This window comes from Moschus berezovskii, chromosome 28 (assembly GCF_049115385.1).
Source record: "Moschus berezovskii isolate FMDL1 chromosome 28, NW_MosBer_1.0, whole genome shotgun sequence".
Taxonomy (NCBI): domain Eukaryota; kingdom Metazoa; phylum Chordata; class Mammalia; order Artiodactyla; family Moschidae; genus Moschus; species Moschus berezovskii.
Window position 1 is genome coordinate 5625175 of NC_142487.1, and position 12817 is coordinate 5637991.

At 38.4% G+C, this 12817-nt stretch overlaps 2 protein-coding genes across 2 annotated transcripts in view; one reads left to right on the forward strand and one right to left on the reverse strand.

Annotated features, from left to right (window-relative positions):
* The window catches only part of METTL4 (methyltransferase 4, N6-adenosine), a 30956-nt gene extending 19116 nt beyond the window's left edge, over positions 1 to 11840 (reverse strand). The window contains exons 1-6 of the mRNA XM_088833410.1: positions 11641 to 11840; positions 10593 to 11001; positions 9718 to 9852; positions 8674 to 9070; positions 6815 to 6877; positions 2514 to 2883 (exon numbers count right to left, since the gene is read on the reverse strand). Coding sequence (XP_088689536.1) covers positions 2514 to 2883; positions 6815 to 6877; positions 8674 to 9063 — 823 coding nt within the window. The 5' untranslated portion in view covers positions 9064 to 9070; positions 9718 to 9852; positions 10593 to 11001; positions 11641 to 11840. The remainder of the gene's footprint in view (positions 1 to 2513; positions 2884 to 6814; positions 6878 to 8673; positions 9071 to 9717; positions 9853 to 10592; positions 11002 to 11640) is intronic.
* A 192-nt stretch (positions 11841 to 12032) lies between these two features.
* The window catches only part of NDC80 (NDC80 kinetochore complex component), a 35436-nt gene continuing 34651 nt past the window's right edge, over positions 12033 to 12817 (forward strand). Inside the window, exon 1 of the mRNA XM_055416813.2 lies at positions 12033 to 12165. The gene's annotated coding sequence lies outside the window, so the exon portion shown is untranslated. The remainder of the gene's footprint in view (positions 12166 to 12817) is intronic.

The window sequence follows — 12817 nt, forward strand, 5'->3', positions numbered from 1 at the left end:
GATCAAACCCACGTCTCTTCTGTCTCTTGCATTTGCAGGTGGGTTCTTTACCATTAGTGCCACCTGGGAAGCCCCCAGCTAGACATCAGTGATTTGTAAATGTCCTATGTAAGTCTTGGCAGCCATATTAAAATGGTCCTTTCAAACACAGGATGGATGTGGGTGTTTTTGCTTTTTTTTTTTCCACTTTTTACATGAAATAAAACTTCAATTTTTTAACTGACATATTGACCTTAATATTGATAAAATGTCCCCAATTTCTATTAGTATCCTTTTCCCTGGTCCAGGATCCCTAGTAAAATCACATTTAATTGCTATGTCTCATAAATTTCTTCCAATGTAGAAATGTTCCTCAGTTTTGATCTTTTCTGACCTTGAGACTTTTGAAGACCAAAAGCCAGTCTTACTGGCTGGTCCAAAATCACTGCAGATGCTGATTGCAGCCAGGAAATTAAAAGACGCTTACTCCTTGGAAGGAAAGTTATGACCAACCTAGATAGTATATTAAAAAGCAGAGACATTACTTTGCCAACCAAGGTCCGTCTAGTCAAGGCTATGGTTTTTCCCGAGGTCATGTGTGGATGTGAGAGTTGGACTGTGAAGAAAACTGATCACCGAAGAATTGATGCTTTTGAATTGTAGTGTTGGAGAAGACTCTTGAGAGTCCCTTGGACTGCACGGAGATCCAACCAGTCCATTCTACAGGAGATCAGTCCTGGGTGTTCATTGGAAGGACTGATGCTAAAGCTGAAACTCCAATACTTTGGCCACCTCATGCGACGAGGTGACTCACTGGAAAAGACTCTGATGCTCGGAAAGGTTGGGGGCGGGAGGAGAAGGGGACGACAGAGAGTGAGATGGCTGGATGGCATCACCGACTCTGTGGACATGAGTTTGAGTGAACTCCGGGAGTTGGTGATGGACAGGGAGGCCTGGCGTGCTGTGATTCATGGGGTCGCAGAGAGTCGGACACGACTGAGCAACTGAACTGACTGACTGACTGACTGGCTGGCTGGTCATCAGCAGGAAGCACAGGGTGTCAGAATGTCTCATGATTAGTGATACCACCTTGAGTCATTTGTTTGGTTAAAGTGCTGTCAGCCAGTTTTCTCCAGTTCTACCTCAGTAATTATTAACCATCTGGTAGGGACATACTTGGAGAAGGAAATGGTAACCCACTCCAGTACTCTTGCCTGGAGAATCCCAGGGACGGGGGAGCCTGGTGGGCTGCTATCCAAGGGGTCGCACAGAGTAGGACACGACTGAAGCGACTTAGCAGCAGCAGCAGCAGAAGGACATACTTTAAGACTCTGCAAATATCCTGCATCTCATCTTTTCACCCACTATTTTGACACCCAAGTACTACGCTATGTGTCAAATGGAAATTTCCTAGTTACATCAATCCACCTACATTTACTACTTGGGATTTTACTATAAGGAAAAGCTGTCCCTTTTCCCTTTTATACACAAAAGTATATTTTTGTAAATGGACAATCTCATAAGTAATCAAAAGAATGCAAATTAAAACAAGGATGTAATGGTTTTTAAATGATTAGAGTAACAACGATGAGAAAGAATGGGGGAAAAAATGTTCAAATACTGCATGATTTTCTCATTATTTTTTTATCTTGTCATTTACCCTGAAGAATTTATGACACTGTGACATGAATAACCACTCATGTTTAAAATCGCTTGAAAGTTATTAAAAGAAGCTTTTCATTAAAAAGCTATGTTACTTTAATAACTTAAAATTTTGCGACAAAATGTACAAATAACAGTATATAGCAGATTAAACTCAATTTAATCAATATACCTCTTATTTCATCCCTTAGAAATATTATGATAGTTATAATTTATTGGAAACATATCACTGAGCTAAGCTTGTGATGCAAATTATCTCAACTAATCCTCAAAATTACCCTCAGAAGTAGGTATCATCATATCCATTTTATAGATTAGGAAACTGAGGCTCAGTTTTATGAGGTGTCTAAAGACTCATAGTGAAGCTTCAGAAATCTAAATTAAAATTTACGTGTAGATAACTCTGAACATCAATATCTAAATTTTCAACTTTATACAGGAAAATACTTTTGAGAAACTTTAGATAATAAACTTGAAAATAGCTTAAAATTTAACCTAAAAGGCTAAGAATAGTTTGGGAATTAACATTCATATCTGAAGCATTTCTACTTTGCTATGAATAAAAGTTAAAATTACTTGGTCAAACACAATTGTACCCTGAATTCCTAAGTATAGAGCAGTAACTATATTTATTCTCTTGGGGACTAGTTAAGTTTTTGATACTTTGTTTGTAATAAGATTTATTTTTTTAATTTTTAAAGCATAAGTCAGCACTTTAAAACTGAATTTAAAGTTTTAAATTAAAAAAAAAAAATACAGAGAAAATTATTCACCCTATCACAAAATGCTGATGCTCACTCAACATTCAGACTTGCTCTTGACTTTTGAGGCCACAGAAAAATTATCTAATAATAAACATAATAACTACTTACAGTTCAGAAGTGGGTGCATACAAGAAATGTCAGACAAAAGAAAACTACTTTTTGGTGGCAGCAGGTATTTCTGTCCCATTAAAGTAATCGTTTTTGTAAAGCTAGAGGTATTCTCAACAATCCGTGAAAATAAATCCTGCTCTGTAACAGAGGCATCATCTTCCATCAACTGTAATGTCTGAAGTTCCATTTCATTCAGAGAAGGCAAATGCTTTGCCATTTCACATAATTCTGACAAATTACAGGTATCAAGTGGTAAAGTAATAGGCTCACTGCACTTGTTCCGTTTTTCAGAACATGAATGAAGAAAGCCACTTGTGAGACCTTCTTGGATTAACTGTGAAGATCCATCCAAAATCAGCCCCCTGATCTGTAACAGAATTTTTTAAAGTATATTAAAACATCACTGACCGTAAAACAATTTTCTATATAATAAAGTTTCCTACTATGCTTTGAATATTTCAACTTAAGGATTAAAACCAACATTCTTAATGCTTACAATAAAATAATTTCATACTACAAGAAGAACAAAGTGTGACTATACCTCTGAACAACTATTTCCTAACTGTGGAATAATACAAATCTCATAAACTCACTGGAAACTAAATAACCAAGCAATATATATTTTTTAAAATTCTTAAAAATTTATAAAATGAATTTGACAATGTTTCTAGAAGTGAAAATTCTAATCTATAAAAAGAATTAAGTTTTAATCACATTTAATCTTAATTTTTCTAGTAATTTAGTTTTAAAATAAGCATATCTTTGATTTCATAAAAATATAGCTTCAATTGTTAAAGAAGAAAAAGTCAACTCTATAAAATGAATATATTAAAAAAGTTTTGCAATAACAGAAGCAAAATAATTATAAAATTAAAAGCCAGTACTGCTTCTGGATAAGATGGAGTGCTTTTCATCTGAAATTACTTTTAAAAAATTATTTTCAGAAAAAAGGCTTTCAGACCTTAGGTGAATGTCAAGCATTGCAGAATATTATTATTAATACAATTACACATGTACTCAGTCATGTCCAACTCTTTGTAGCCCCATGGACTAGCCCACCAGGCTCCTCCTCTGTCCATGGGATTCTCCAGGCAAAAATTCTCCATGGCTGACATTCTCCAGCCCTGTCCTCCTCCAGGGGGTCTTCCCAACCCAGGGACTGAAACCGCACCTCTTGCCTCTCCTGCATCTCCTGCATTGGCAGGCAGATTCTTTACCATTGCGCCACCTGGGAAGCCCCAGAATTGTACTCCCTAAATAAAAGGAGAACCCAATTGCTCCAGCTTACTGCCTTGAGAACGTTTTCATGTAGCAGGACAGGGAGGAGACCCGTTCAGAGACCAGCAGTCTCTCGGAGCCAAGGAACCAGAGCTGGGAGTCTGGAAAGGCCAAGGCGGCGAGAGTTTGCAGGGAGGACACCAAAGCAGAGAGCTGCACAGAGAGCTCTTGAGAGCTGCAGAAGGTCAAGTCTCCAGCTGAGCGGTGACCAGTACAGATATGTGACTTCTTAATTTACCAAACTCGTGACTTTAATGCTGCTGCTGCTGTCGCTTCAGTCATGTCCGACTCTGTGCGACCTCATAGACTGCAGCCCACGAGGCTCCACCGTCCCTGGGATTCTCTAGGCAAGAACAATGGAGTGGGTTGCCATTTCCTTCTCCAACGTGTAAAAGTGAAGTCACTCAGTCGTGTCCGACTAGTAGCGACCCCATGGACTGCAGCCTACCAGGCTCCTCTGTCCATGGGATTTTCTAGGCAAGAGTACTGGAGTGGCTTGCCATTGCGTGACTTTAACAGTTTGATCTAAATCTGTTTTAATAAAATCTTAGACCTAAACTTGCTAACTTGTTAGCTTCCAAATAAAGTAAAATCTCAGACAGTTCATCATTGTTCTTGACAGGGGTATTGGGTGCATAACAGATTTTGTGTCAGTAAAAGGGAATAATCATCAGCCTTAGACTAAAATCCTCATTCTGAACTCACCCAAGCAAAATCTACCCAACAAGTGATAGACCAATAAACCAAAAATCTCTAAAGACAGAAGTTCTGATCAACACTATCAATCCACTTAACCTAACTAACATTCATAGAACACTGTATCCAACAACTAAAGAATACATATCCAAAAATACATAAAAATAGCACACAATACAGTCACAAAGATAATTCACATGCTGGACTGTAAAATAAAACTCAATAAATTTAAAAGGACTGACATCAGAGTATATTCTTATACTCCAATGGATTTAAGCTAGAAATCAATAACAAGAAGATATTAAGATAAACATCAAATATCTGAAAATGAAATAGCAGACTTCTAAATAATTCATATAGGTCAAAGATAAAATCACAAGGGAAATTAGAAAATATTTTGAAGTGAATGAAAGTGAAAATACAATATATCCAAATACGTGGAATGCAACTAAAGCAGCAATTCAAGGGAAACTTACAGCTTTACATGCTTATATTAGAAAAGAAAAATGATATAAACTCACTGACAAAAGGCTCTACTTTAAGAAGCTATTAACAGAAAAAGAGCAAAATAAACCAAAAGGAAGAAAATAATAGAGAACAAATATCAACAGAATAGAAAACAGACAGTAAGGAAAATTAACTAAAAGCTGATTCTTTGAATATACTTGACATCACTTTATGTGTCTGATAAAGGATTAATATTCAGAATATAAAAGAACTCCAAAAACAACAACAAAAACCCAATTTAAAAATGAGCAAAGGACATGAACAGACATTTCTCCAAAGAAGACATACAAATGGCCAACAGCACATACAAATATGCTCAACATCAAAGATCATCAGAAAAATGTAAATCAAAACCTCTTACCCATTAGGATGACAACTGAAAAAAATAAAAACAGAAAATAAGTGCTGACATGGATATGGAGAAACTGGAAATGCTTATGCACTGCTTGTGGGAAGGCAGAATGGTACCACCACTGTGGAACACACTAAGGCAGTTCCTCAAAAAATTAGATACAGTATTATCATATGATCCAGTAAGGCCACTTCTGGGTATACTCCCAAAAAAAACTGAAAGTAGGGACACTCGTGTTTATGTGTGAGTGCATAAACGTGTATGTGTTTACACATGTTTATATATACATGTTATATGTGCACAGTCATGTTTATAGCAGCATTATTCACTACAGACAAACGTAGAAACATCCCAAATGTGGAGGAACAGAAGAACAGATAAATAAAACGTGGCATGCAGAGGGAAGAGGAAATGAGGAGTTACTACTGTTTAATGGGTAGAATTTCAGTTGGGATGGCAAAATCATTCTGGATATAAATAATGGTGATGATTAGAAAACAGTGTGAATGTACTCAGTGCCACTAACTTGTACACCTAAAAATGGTTAAAGTGGTAAATTTTATGTTATATATATATACATATATATAGCCACAAAAAAGAAAAAAAGCTACAAAAAAATTTTTTTAAAGACTGGTTCTTTGAAAAATACAACCAAAAAACAAGCCCCAAGCTGGAAAAGAAAGAATACAAATCACCAACATAGCAATGTAAAGGGTGATCACATCATCACAAATCCTATAAACATTAAAAGCATGGAAAAAGAATACTATGAACAACGTCATGCCAATAAATTTGACAACTTGGTTGAAATGGACAAGTTTCTTGGAAAATACAACTTGCCAAAATTAATATAAGCAAAAGCAGAAAATCTGAAAATCCCTGTGCTCTATTAAAGAACCTGATACTGTTACTAAAAACCTTCCCCAAAAGGAAACTCCAGGCCTAGATAATCTCACTGGTGAATTACATCAAATATTCAAGGATGAATCAACATTAATCCTAAACAACTTTAACAAAGAATGTATATGGATGTACAGCAATGAAGAGACTCTCAACATTATTAGTCACTAGGGAAATGCAAGCTAAAAACCTCAATAAGATAACACCACACTCATACAGCATAAGTTTATTTATGTGAAATATATGCTTAAGCAATGTAGCATAAGCTTATGCTGTCTTTTACCTGCTGACTGTAGACTTTTATAACTTAAAAAATTTCTAGACTTTACCAATATAGCATAAGTTTATTTATGTTAAATGTATGTTAAGTATATGGAGTTCTAATAAAAATTGATTTAAATTGTTAATTACTATAAAAGTAACAATAAACCACTCCACTGTTAAATTCTAACCTTGATCAAAATGATTGCCTGATTTTTAAGACCACCCTTATTCACATTGTCCATTTATTTATACTAGTTCACATTAACCTTCCAATGTCATCAATGAACATTTTACACCGTACCTTTCTGTGGTATTCCATAGCATCCAGTTCACCTTGATTGAAAGCAACACATCTCTTACGCTTCTAAAGAGTAAATTACAGGGAAAAAATTTTGTGGCCATCCATCACAATATTGATACTTTGAAATACATTAATATTTCTTTATTATTTATCACATTTTCCATATTGTCTATCTCATTCTTTCAGTTCAGTTCAGTCGCTCAGTCATGTCCGACTCTTTTCGACCCCAGGAATCACAGCACGCCAGGCCTCCCTGTCCATCACCAACTCCCGGAGTTCACTCAAACTCATGTCCATCGAGTTGGTGATGCCATCCAGCCATCTCATTCTCTGTTGTCCCCGTCTCCTCCCGCCCCCCAACCTTTCCCAGCATCAGAGTCTTTTCCAGTGAGTCAACTCGTCGCACGAGGTGGCCAAAGTATTGCAGTTTCAGCTTTAGCATCAGTCCTTCCAATGAACACTCAGGACTGATCTCCTTTAGAATGGACTGGTTGGATCTCCTTGCAGGACAAGGGACTCACTACTGAGGTTGAAATAAGTGCAAAGAGTATGGACTAGGGAGGTAAGCTTTCTCAAATAATAATAATTATTATTACTATTACTACAAACTTAATGGGTGATAAAAGGCCACCTAGGCTTCACCTGCTATTAAAAAGAACTAGAACGATATAATAAAATGTAGCGCTAATATCCATGGACACAAGGAAACTGACACTGTAATAAACAGTCACCAGTGTAATCGATCAGTTGCTACATGGAGTAATTATTCTGAACTTAATTTCTACACCAAAAAAATATCTGCAATGTACTTTTAATAGATCTTTATGCATAATCTGAAGATTGGGCACAAATAAGATATATCTGTTCTACATGTAACAACTCCAAAGAACACGTGTGTACAATACACAGCAGGGACTTTCTACTTTTTGTTGCTGAAATCTCAGTGCCTACAAACTCCTAGCAGGTTAACAACAAAAGTTTGCTGGCTGAATAAACAAATGGAATCTCTATTACTTTCCTTATTATATGTCTCAACATGCTTTCTTATTTGATATCTTTCTTCCCCACTCAACTATAAGATCCAAAAAGCAGATTATATTTATCTTATTTCCTCACTGTTTGCAACAGCACATAGAAACGTTTATTGGTTGAATAATGAATGTAACTCCTATCCCTAACAACAACAAAAAAATGTTAATATAATCTATCTGAAATGGACTTGGTATAATCATCTCTGAATTCTTCAAGTACATAAAAAGTATTAAAGCATAATTAATTTGACCCTAATGGCATCTCAAAACTTCTGATAACACCAATGTGTATATAAATATACATACTTCAAGAATATATACATTTTCCAAAAAAAAAAAAGAATATATACATTTTCCATAACTTTCTAGTTTTATTACTAGAAATCTTTCAAAAACATTACCCTTCTTCCAAACATTTATTATACAAGTTTATCCCCAAAGGAAAAATCTCTAAAATTCCCCCCAAATCTATATACTGTTTTAGAATTTTATAGAGAACAAAACATGTTTTTGAGCAAAAATATATGTAAAAACATGCAATTGATACAGAAACCTAAGCAGACAGGGTTTTTTATTGTGTAGCTTTGTTTGTTAATTTACAGAGCATTCACTTTTGAATCAACTTGGCTTACCTTTGAGATACGCAAATTTGGTTTTCTAAAAATGGCAGAATGTTAGCAAAAAATTAAAATTACTCTGGAAATGCTAAAGTATCACTATGATTTATTGACTATTCTTTAGAATTAGTAAATCACAAGATATTTGAGACACTGGAATAATACATCTGTGTTCTCTGTAAAAAAACAAAAATTTCTTAAGAGTTATTACCTTGCCATTAATAGAAATGGAGATTTCTTTCTTAACATCATTTACTAGATCTTCCTTTTCTTTACTTTCTTGGCACTCTTTATGAATAGCGGAAGTTATATAAGGTTTGCTGACATCAAACAGTTCAGATCGAAATACGTATTTCTGTATGAACATTTCACAATTTCCTCTATCATCATTCTCGGGCTTACTGGTGGAAGGAACAAATGCAGCAGAGGCTCCAAAAGAGGACACAGAATCCATGTGAAGAGAATCAAGGTGAAGAGAAGAAGCAGGCTGGCTTTCACTACAACAAGGCTCAGGGTGCTGGTGAAGTTCATAGCTTATCTTGTTAATGAAAGCAAGGTGATCCAGCAGCCATCCTGGTGATAGCTCATGCACCACAGACATTCTCTTCCTTTAAAACATACAAACACCTCTTGGAATCAGAGACTAGAAGTAAAACCCTAGTCTGACTAGAAATAAAACTTCCCTGAGAAATTCTTAAATGTCCTGTTTTTCAATAAAAATATACTTCATACACATGTAGATTTTATGTGCAAGTATATAAACCTGAATGTACACAGAAGCAAATTTAAAATTTTTGAGTTAATATGTATAGTAGGACTAAGAAAAACTAAAATAAAACATTGCAATGAAACATTAAAACAATACAAACTTTAATATTTATTTTTTAATTGGAGGATAATCAGTTCACAGAATTTTGCTGTTTTCTGTCAAAACTCAACATGAATCAGCCATAGATATACGTATATCCCCTCCCTTTTGAACCTCACTCCCAATTCCCTCCCCGTCCCACCCCTCTAGGTTGATACAGAGCCCTTGTTGGAGTTTCCTGAGACATACAGCAAATTCCCATTGGTTATCTATTCTACATAAGGTAATGTAAGTTTGCATGTTACTCTCTCCATACATCTCACCCTCTCCTCCCCGTTCCCCATGTCCATAAGTCTATTCTCTGTCTAAAACAATGTAAACTTTGAATTTCAGGGTTGATAATTCAAAAATTTCAGCTAACTTGACCAAAGAGGGTGAAAACCTGACCTTATTTCTGGAATCCCAATGAGATCCTCCTGTTTCTCGAGCCTCCATACAACCTTCCACTTGGCACTTGGCTCTAGCCAGCAGGTCTACAGCCTACAAGTCACGAAGACACTGAATCCTAAAATGGTGAGTGTCCTGTCAAACCAAAGAATATTGCAATACCTATGAGAATTCAGCCTTTTAAATGACATAAGCCTAGAGAAGGCCACAGAATTTCCATAGGAGCTGTTAGGGTGTCAGCTCATTTTTAAAACCACACTTACTACAGTAAGCCCCTCCAGCACAACTGCTTTACTAATCACTGCTACCAACGGAGTGCAGAAAGAGTCAAAACAGAGCAAAATGCAATTTTAACAGGGTATCAGAAGCACTAACCCCCAGCAAAACTGCAAGGTAGAGTACAGATCTGTAATTGGTTCTGAGCAGTCCTCTTCTGGCAACTAGGTTTTTTCAGAACTTATCTTTTCCTAAAAGACAGTTTTTAGGGAATTCCCCGGTAGGCCATTGATTAGGACTCTGGGCTTTCACAGAATCTGGATTCCGGGTTCTCGGTTCCAATCCCAGTCAGGGAACTAAGATCCCATAGGCTAAATGCCACAGGCAAAAAACAAGGTGTTTAGTTCTGGATTTTGCTTACTATATGTTGTGTAGTGGAGAACTTAAAAGGTGATATAGAATAAGAAACAAAATAAGAATTACATTAAGCAGTTAATAACACAGTTAATAACAGTAACAATGTATATAGGTTCAAATTTCTAACACCATTTGCAATAGCATTATGACCATGGACCAGTCATTTGATTTCACTGAGCTTCGATTTAATCATTTTAGGACATCTTAGCGGGAAGTTTAGAGAATTAAATGCGGTAACTAACTTTAAGTGTTGTGCTCGTGTTTCACACAAAGCAATCAAATAAACGCTACTGGTGACAGTAATTCTGTTACTGGTCCTCCCTTTAGAGTCATCAGGCTTCCCAGGTGGCTCAGTGGTAAAGAATCCGTCTGCCAAAGGAGACACAGGAGATGGGGATTTCATCCCTGGATCAAAAAGATACCCTGGAGGAAGAAATGGCAACTTACTCCAGTATTCTAGCCTGGAAAAATCCCATGAGCAGAGGAGCCTGGCAGGCTACAGCCCACGGGGTATCAAGAGTCGGAGGCAACTAAGCATCAGAGTCATCATTTGTGGTGAAGCGGTCCTAAAACGGAGAGTGCAAGCTAGAAGTGTAGAAGGCTGAAACTCACACAGGAAAGGTGACTTGCCCTAATATATGTGTGGTGACCCTAGGACGAAAGAGCAGATAAAACCAAGGAGGGTCTTGGAATGCAGGAACAGAAAAACCAGTCCTTTATTTATGGTCCTTCCCTCCCCGTGTTGTAACTATTAATGGAACAGTATAACCTGTCTCCCCTCCTACTCCACGAAGAGAAGGCATTTGCCCTACTCTTCCCCCATCCAGTATGCATGCCTCATCCAATCAGTAAATGACCCGCAAGACTGGCTATAAAAGTGGACTAAGGTCCCCTGTTCAACGTCGATTTTCCCTTGAGCTGGCCCGCTGTTCTAACAGCGTCTCCCAGTCTAATAAAATTTATTTCCCTCTCATTCTGTCTCATGTCTGGAAATCCTTTTCCAACCCGCACCCGGACCACGGGAGTATGTACAACTCATTGATGGCACAACTGCTACAAGACCCAGGTATCCAGTCCTGGAGCTCTGAGCTCCCCTGTCACCCACACCACTTTCCAGGTTTGGGGCTGTGTTTGCCTCTGAGTTCAAACTCAGGGAAGCGGGTGATGTCCTGTTTTAGCAAAGCAGCTTACTGGGCTTCCCTGCCAGCTCAGTCCGTAAAGAATCTGCCTGCATCAGCAGCGCGACCCTGAGGCCGACTGCGCCCACATTCCGCTGTCACTAACGCCTACCTCGCCGCCTTCCCAGACTTGCTTCATGAGACAGCACGCGTCTAACCCAGAGATCCTGAAAGACACTCCTTTCAGGACAAAGGGAGGGTAAAAAAAAAATTGTAAGAGTCGACGGGAGCGGCCATGTTGCTGTACGGAAGAAAAAAAACCGCGTTTCCAGGCCTGGAGCGCTCAGTGACGTACAGCGCTCCGGCATTCACCGCTAAATTCAATGGTCGGATCTGACTTTGCAGAGGACGCTTATAGTGGCCAGGAAAAGCAAGTGCAGCCGGTGAGGTGGCGGCGCGCCAGCAACACGCAAAACTTCCGGCGACGAGGAGCGGCGCACGAGAGTTGCGCAAGAAAACTGCGCACGCGTGCGCACGTCCTGCGCGATGACGTACACGCCGGCGGAGATTTTAAAATTCGAAAGGCGGCGGCGGGTGGAAAGAGTTTGTGTTTTGGCGGCTGCCCTCCTGTTCAGCGGGCAGTTGCAGGGTTTACCGCAATTCGGTCTCTGGATCGTCTCGGGAAGCTGGGAGGAAGGTAACTAATGATTTTGGGTTAATTTTGCTCCGGGAAGCTGGAGGGAGAGCGCCAGGTCGCCAGGTTAGATTCACAAGCCCTGGGAGGCGACGTTTTGGTATTTGTTGCTGTAACCGACCTCTCGAGCCAGTCGGTACGAGGCACTAATTTCCCGGAGTCCAATAAACTTCTTATGGCAGTGATTTTCCGAGGCAGAAGGGGAGGACCAAGCGGACATTGATGGGAAGAAGAGGGCCTGGAGAGAGGAAAAAGGAAAGAATTGATGAGAGCACACAGGAAGACAAGATGAGGAACTGTTTGTTGTTTTTGCGTTTGAGCTGTTAGTATAACATCCCGATTGCCGTGTACGGAGTACATCAGAAGTATTAATCTCAGATTCTGAGTACATCTTAAGTGGAGATTGGGAGGGAACATATAGATGAGAGTGGGAAAGTTTAATAGATGCAGAAGTGTATACTGAAGAAGAAATGGGTGTCCACACAAAGAAAGAAAGAGTATATCAGTTTCAAAGACAAAGGAGAGCTTAGAGCAAAGGATAACCACAGATGTCCATTGTCCTGGAAACCAGGGCAGGACCTGGAAAGGTGAGGAGTACAGTGTCTAAAGCCTCAAAGACAAGATCCTGTTGCAGAGAAAAACCAATTCTGACTCT